The 8,233-nt window shown below is 32.9% G+C and overlaps 1 protein-coding gene and 1 pseudogene across 1 annotated transcript; one reads left to right on the top strand and one right to left on the bottom strand.

The window, feature by feature from the left end:
* The first annotated feature begins 785 nt into the window (after positions 1 to 785).
* Positions 786 to 1,508, top strand: LOC114760840 (uncharacterized). The gene is made up of 2 exons (XM_028950134.1): positions 786 to 1,098; positions 1,217 to 1,508. The coding sequence occupies exons 1-2, from the start codon at positions 786 to 788 to the stop codon at positions 1,336 to 1,338; spliced, it is 435 nt and encodes a 144-aa protein (XP_028805967.1). The 3' UTR covers positions 1,339 to 1,508.
* A 4,619-nt stretch (positions 1,509 to 6,127) lies between these two features.
* Positions 6,128 to 7,864, bottom strand: LOC114760846 (binding partner of ACD11 1-like; annotated as a pseudogene).
* Positions 7,865 to 8,233: the final 369 nt, after the last annotated feature.

Raw genomic sequence — 8,233 nt, forward strand, 5'->3', positions numbered from 1 at the left:
CTATGATTTTCGTATAACATATACAGTCAATTTGTTTAAAATTTTCAAATTTTTATCAATAATCAATTATTATTTCATGGGGAAATAAAATGTTCACAAAAATTTACTGACAGTTACTAAATAAAAAAAATCATACATGAATTAAACTTTAAAAAAATTCAAATTGAAAAGATTGATTTATAAATAAAGAGAATCATATGACTTTTTGTGGGGCATACAGTCTTGAAAAGAACAACTCGAACTTTGAAGTTATTGCCGACAAAGAAATATATCAAAAATAAAGGGAAGGAAAAATAGCGATAAACACAAGAGGAAGTGTCAAATGAAAGAAGAAAAAGGGAAGAAAACCCTTTGGAGATAGGAAGGGAAAGAAAAAAGAAAAGAATAGAAAAGAGTAAAAGCCAAGCAAAGACTTCATGATACTTAAATATATTTTTATTTAATTAAAACAAATGAGGTGGATTTTTAAAATATTGATAACATTAATAACAAATTTAAGAAATCGAAATACTATCATGATTTGATTGAAAACAAATATACGTAAATCTTCCCCGATATTTAATTAATCGAAGGATAACGATAAGATCAGAAGAGTAATTGCTTCAGTTAATGTACTTTAATTTGACGATAAAAATAAATTGACCCTCTCTATCAAAATAAATATATAAATAAATTGAACTTCTGCAAAACGCGATATAATAGAATAATATCTGGACTGCTCAACGGTAGGTTTCTCGCGCTCTTCGCTCAATCTTCCTTTGCCCCTCTCTTCTGCGTCTGAGACCATGCATAGACAGTCCCTGAGCTCACCGTCCTTAAAGCTTTACAGCCATGGCGGAGCCAAGGAAGAGACGGACAATGTCGAAGAACCGAAGCTCATAGACTCTGTTTCATCGGCGTCCATATACGACGAAGACGGCGATAACGCCGGGAAGAGTCGTCGAGCATCATCGCCTCCTTCCAGAACAGACAAGTTCATCCACCTCCTTCCCATTCTCATTTTTTGCTGCTTCCTCGTTCTCTACCTCTGCTCTCACACTCCCTCCGCGTCAGACATGGCTTCCTTTCGCAGATTCAAGCTCTCCTCCGAGCATTCTGGTATAATGCATTTCCAGATTCCCACATTAATTTCATTCAACCAATTTTCTTTTGTTTTTTTTTTTTTAACATTCTCTACCAATTTTCTTATAATGCATTTCCATTTTTTTTTTGATAGACTTGGCGGTGGATATGAACGATATCCGGCAGATTCCAGCAGACGGAGCCGATATTTTGCCGATTCACACCCTGAAAAATTTGCAAGAGACACGGCCACACAGGAAATTCGCCGATTTTTAAGCTGCATTAACTGGTTTTACCGTCTTGATGATTCCTGCAACTTCGTTTATCAGAATAGCTTTCTTTTCTTCACTTTCTTGGTCGTGCGTGAAAATTAAACAATAATAAGAGGAAGAAAAAAATAAGTTACGCTCTTAAATTCTGTATAGGCATCTGAAACTTGGAATGCAATGCCTCGCCGGTTCCTAATTTATAATTGATAAATTACCAAAAGATTATCCGCCTCTGTTTCAGTTGTTTTGAGCTGTGTTTGATTATTGCAATTCGGAGGGGGTGGTGGTGTAGGTTAAAGTGAGCCTCCGGCGAAGGCGCAGGATAGCAGTTGCGCCAATTGTTGGAACCCAGCTGCATTTTGGGACAGTTAATGCACTTTGAATTGAGAGGTAGGAACTGGAATACCGGATGCGGATGCGGATGCGATGCCAACTGGAAATAATTTGAGGGAATTATTATCTGGATTAAATTTGGGTATTTTTTTTAATTTCATCCCATCCACGTTATAATATGAAGATCCAATTTAATTTTAAATATAACATCTTAATCTATTGAGAAAATTGTAAAATAAAACAGCTGAAATTAAAAAATTACACACAAGGATGCGTTCACAAAATTGTTGGCAAAACCAATACAACTGTTATAACGGGTTCTTATTTGTAATTTTTTTATTTCGGTGGTTTTTTTCTACTTTCTAATCGATTTTATATAAATTTTTTTAAGATCATATTATATTTAATATAATTTTTTAAATAGTTCTTATATTAAAAAGCGAAGAGATGATCAATGTTGACAAAGATCCAGTTATTTATAACAAAACAAAGCTATCCCTTGTTGCATAATCTTTGCTTTCCTTCTAATAATGTTCAGTCCTTTTGGAAAAGTTCTTTATGGCTGGTTCTCTGAAAGGAGCAAGTTTACCTATTAACACTTCTATTTCAATTTGAATTGATAATTAATGAATGGAAAGTTTTGTGATTTTGCATAATTTGGATATCTGCTTTCCACTCACTCACATCATTCAATCTGCACCTCTGTACAAGAGGTTTGGTTTGAACCTAACTGATTTGGCAAAACTCTAAATTTATCTCTTCAGGAATTAAGATCTTAAGTTGGTTCGGATTAGTTTGGATTATGTTAAAAAGAGATTTTTTTTTCCAATTAAAGATATTGTAATTATGTTTAGAAATTATATTTGAAGTTATACTCGTTTTCGGAAAGAAAATTGATATTAAAATGATTACAATTACGATTACAATTTTATAAAAATAATTGAAGTTAGGAAAAAAGACATTTATCCTTATGATATGTTATATAATTGGATAAAACGTTTCAAAGATCAAAGCATTGATTCAGTTATGTGAAAAGTAAAAAGTAGTATTGATTTCAATTTGTTGAGAAAAAAATATATTGAAGTTTCCATATATTTAATTATGGTCCTAAGTATAACTTCAACTTACACATTATCTTGATGATTTGGTTTTATGTAACCAAACCAAAACTGAATAAAACAATTAGATTTTGACATTACAAAAAATAAACCAACTCTCATTTGTAACTATTTTGTCAGTAATTTTGAGTTTTTTTTAATAAAAATTATGCAACAACTTTTTACCATTAATATATCATATTTTTGTATAAACTTTAGCATGGTTTATATTGAATTTTAATTAAGATTCTTAATGGAGTTTTTCCTAAAACTTCCGTGACAGAATTTCGGGAGATTTTCAGAGCAGATAGTCCCACGCATTTGTTCCAAATAGGAATGGAAGACAATGGGGAATATCAAGGTAGATCAAAGATATAGGGTTTGTTTGGATCAATGATTGAAAAAGTAGTTTATTAAAAAGTAGCTTTTAAAAAATAAAGTTAGATATAAGCTAAATTGGATAAGTTGAATTGTGTTTGAATTGGAATTCAGAAAAGTCAGTTTGCAAAAGTAAAATTGGTAAAAGGTCGTTTGGATTATGATTGAGTAAAAGTAAGTTTGATTATAAAATAACTAAAATAGATATGATTTTTAATAAATAATGAAATATGATTTTAAAAAAAATGATTTCACATAATACAATGAAATTAAAAGAATTCAATATGAAGAAGTCAAATTTAATGAATGAATTAAATTTTAAAACTTTAAAAAAATCATAAAAAATAATTTAAATATAAAGTGAAACATGGAAAAAAATGAACTGAGATAATACAATAAATTTAAATTAATTTAATATGAAAAAATGAAATTAATTGAGTTAATTAAATTTTAAAAACTTTAGAGAAAATGCTCTGGAAAAAATAATGCAGAAAGGAGAGAAAGAGGAAATAAAAATTTGCTGAGTGTGTCAAAACGGTAATGCAGAAGTGGGACAAAATAAGCTCCTCATAAGCTCCATTCTCCAGCTTATTTTAAATGTATGATTGGCCAGCTTAAATTTTCATAAACCCAATATAATAGACGCACAACACCTCCTAATCGAATCGGACTTATCTGTGTTTTAAGCCATGTTTGGATCAGCAAACGTTGATCTAAACAGGCACATAAACAATATACATTGTGATAAATCTTCGTAAAATCAGCTAAGGTTAGATCTTTTCTAAACACATGGTTGATTTGGACTTGCCACTCCCTACAAAATCAAAAGTCTAATGTGGTTAATAGTATCACTATAGGAATGGTTGATATCACATCCTCCTGTAGCTATACAGGCCTCGATATGCTGAGAGTGGAGAACAATGTTTCAATAACTTTTATAAAATTTATATAAAAATAAATCTATTTTTAAAAAGGTTTATCATGTGCCCTTAGCAAGAGAAATTAGTCTTTATTGACGGATGAAAATAATCCAAATATTTTTTAAAAAAATTAGATGACAAAAGTTGATCCAATGAGTAAAAATGTGTGTTACAACTTTTAAGGCTGTGAACTCAAATCTTACTATTGATATAAAGGCCTTATTAATTAATAGAGAATCTATAATTATCGGCAAACATTTTTTAAGCTCTACGGTATGCTTGGTTCCCATGAATTCTTATGATTCAACTTATTTAGACTTTTCACAACAAAAAGTTATATAAAATTAAAAGAAAAAATTATATTTACAAAAAAATTATAGTAAAACGTCTTTTAAATATATATAAATATAAATAGATTAGTTTTAGAGTATCTCTCTTTATTTTCTTGTCTAATGTTCTCTCTCTATTGTTAAAGGCTGTGAATATGACGAGTAGCGCACCATGGAGCTAAGTAGCTGCTCGTGAGTGGAGCTCCCGTTAGCTCTCATTCTCCCTTGGCTCCTTGGCATCTTCACGAGTCTCTCCCTCTCTTGGATGCTACTTTTGAATTCCCTCAATATTTTTTCCCATCAATACACTACCTCGGTTCTAAATATAAGAATTAATTTGACATTTAATACGGTTTTAAGTATAAGACTTCAATCTACTTTGTTTCATTTTATCTATTTTTCTCAAAATACTCTTTGTAGTAGTTTAATATATTAAATATTTTATTAAATAATAGTTATAACTAATACACGTGATTATCAAGAATATGTTAAGATATTATAATAACTAACTTAACTGATTTTTTTAATTTACTTATATTAGTTCATTAGCTTTTATATTAAAAATCATAAGTGTTATAATATAAGAGTTCTTTGGTGGATCTGATGGAGGCAGATTACAATTCCACAGGAACCTGAGGAAAAGATTTGAAGCTCTAACCCAACGGAAGGAAAACCTTCTCTATATTCAGAAGAGGGATAATTCTTCCGCCGTGGAAGAGGAAAATCCTCCATACGAGACGTTCTCTCAGAGAGAATAGAGAAAATGTCTACTTCGGATTTCGGAAAATAAAATCACAATATTGATCGAAGAAAAAAGGGATGCAAACACAATGAATGTGGGTAAAATTTATAATGTATTTAATAGAATAAAAATACAATCGAATAATCATTCTTACTTAATGATCCATGCATTCGTGCTTGGAAAAAAAAAAAAAAAAAGAATTATTATACTTGATTACTGTTTAGGTTTGGATCAACCTTGAATTAATTGGGACACAACCTTTCTGTTCAATTACTCTTCATTATTTTTTTTTTTAAAAATAACTTCAATCTACTCGTATCTTTCAAAAAACTACAGCCATGCACCGTAAAAATAGCATTATAATAAGAACAACAAGAAGAAGCTAAAACAACAATGTCAGAATCGGGCTAGACCTGCTAGTTCGACCACAAATTGGTGCCTGGTCCAATTAGGGACAAAGTGAAACCTGGCCAACAAAAGAACCAGAGGGAACTGGTCAAAACCGATCATAAACTGTTTTTTTTCCTTTGAAAAAGTTCAATATCACAAAACTATGTTATTTTGTATTTTTCTTTGTGATTTTCCTTTAGAGTTATATATCTATATATATGAATGATAATTCATTGGTGATTTTAGTCAATGATAGAAACTTGGGCTGCTTTTGTTAATGAATTAATGTGACGTGTGATAATTTTGGTGATATGTAGCAGATAATAAATGGTAGTTCTATTATAATAATGGTATGATTGACTATAAATTTTGACAATATTCCTTAATTATAATATTTTAATTAAGAATGGTCTGACCACGGACCCAGTCCGGTTCTAACCACATTGGTTAAACTTGATTAAAAAGCAGACCCGGGGGAAAAAAAAGGGTCGATTGAAGAGTCAGCTCCAAAAGACTTTCACAGGAACAAGGTAACAAGTTACATATTACCACAAAATAAATGGAGAAAGCGACACAAATCATAAAAACAAATCATCAAACACCTACATACTTCGGCACATCTTTTTCTTACAAAGGAGGGGGGGGGCTAAACTGCAAATTTGTCCAAGTAACTAGTGAAATCCGAGCTATATTTTAAAGCAGAAACGAAAAAAGGCTACATAAGTGGGAAAAAGTTGGCAGGAGTTCCATACACAAGAAGAAAATTATAGGATCAGGCCTTCAGGAGGAGAAGACTTGTATGGGTTCTATTCACCTGTTGTTGGTGCATCTAAGACTCGGAGGGGGCCGGGGCATGCTGATCCTTTTGCTTCCGTTCCTCTTCTGTATTTTGCACTTTCTCCTTTGTCTTCTGTCCTACATCTTCAGCTGTCTTAACAACCTTACTGAAAGCACCTGTAACCCATGAAGCCCCAGTGAGTATATAGCGATTTTTCATGATAGCAGAACCCGCTTCATTGACTTTCTTCTGCAGCTGCAAATGCCGTTTTGGTTTTCTCTGAAACCTGAAACTTTTGATCCACTTCTCGAACTCGATCACTCACGGCTGAAGCACCAGCAGTTATTTTCTCACTGAACCCAATTTTCTGATCAAAAGATGCAACTTTGCTGAGGCAGTTGATGATAACTGATGCTTCTCATCGAATGTCTTTGCTTTGGTGACGGTATCTTTCCCCAAGACAAAGCCCCTAGCCATCATGCCGGTGACCACATCCTCTGCCTTTCTTAAAGCAGATTCAGAACCACCAGTAGCAGGAGTCTTACACTCAGTTACCTGTAAAGCCACAGAAACAGTTATGCCAAAACAGCCTAATCTGGTTTAACTTCTTTCAAGTGATTTTATGTGAGAGGAGTTTTGTCCTGTAAAGCATAGAAGAGTTTTTTTTTTTTTTAATATATATATTCTGGGGTTTTCCAAAACACCCCTTAGTACAATTGTAGAGGTTCATGCAAAGCTTACAGGTGATGTCAAAGCAGCTGGTGGGACCTGGTAATCAGGATCCACAGTTATTGTAACCGACGAATCAACTATTGTTGCTCCCTGACAATTGTCAAACCAGGGTGGAACTTGGTTACACAATTAATTGTAAGGTATATGAACTGATATACAAAAGAGATAGATGAGGTTGTGAACAATAACTCATTAATATAATTACAGCCATGCGACTCCCCCCCCCCCCAAAAAAAAAAAACCCCAAAAAAAAAGGGCACAGTTATATGCTTCCAAAATAGAGGCACCAGAACATCTTGGTAATAGATAAAAAAACCCCACCAAGAAGAGAGCCGGTGGCAAATAAAGAATGCAACGCAAGCTTATACTTTTAACCACAAGGTCTCATCCGAACTATTCAAAATCCCCTCTTGCCAGCCCCTTCTATTCATGTTAAATCTGACATTGACTGATCTTAGTTCCCAAAGGATACTTCTATCCAAAAGCCACGAGAGAATTTTCAATATCATGACTTTCAAGAATTTGTACGTCATCCATCCAGTAAGATCAGAGAACTCTAGATTAATATATTGCAGTGCCAGCCCTGATAGTCAAGCTCCAAAATAATCCTAAACCCTCTCATTTGTCTGCTGTCGAGGAAAAGGAAATCTAAGATTCAGAGCCAACATTTTGTTATGATTGGAAGAGGTTTTTTTCAATTGGAGATCTTTATGGTCAAAAAAACTAGTATGAACATCGCCAGACCATCTTCTTTTCCTTGCAGTGTAGTTTAAAGCTAGAAATGAATCCAGATCCTGATTTCTCAAAAAACAGCTCTAGATATACGCAAGTTCGAAAAACTTTCAAGGGGCAGCACAGATAACACAGATAACCAAGAAAACTGAGACGCTTGTTTAAAAAAAAAGGTTTCCAGACAATATGTGAAGCGAAATTATTCATCATGATTGAAGATAACATGAGAAGTGACCTTATTTTAAACAAGAAAGTTCTTGACAAAAGGAGATTTGGAAGCCTATCTGAACCAAGCAGCAATCCACAATTGTCAGATGGAGTATATTTCCAGATACTTCACTGATATTTATCCAGAAAGGTACATATATCAACTGACCATAGCACTCTAAAAAACTATCAAGGCAACAAATCACAGACTAGAAATTTTGCGGTACTTGACCGTATATTAAAATTCAAGTTCATTGATGATAG

This window comes from Neltuma alba, unplaced genomic scaffold, assembly GCF_004799145.2.
Source record: "Neltuma alba isolate B1F8T4 unplaced genomic scaffold, ASM479914v2 tig00011027_pilon, whole genome shotgun sequence".
Taxonomy (NCBI): Eukaryota; Viridiplantae; Streptophyta; class Magnoliopsida; order Fabales; family Fabaceae; genus Neltuma; species Neltuma alba.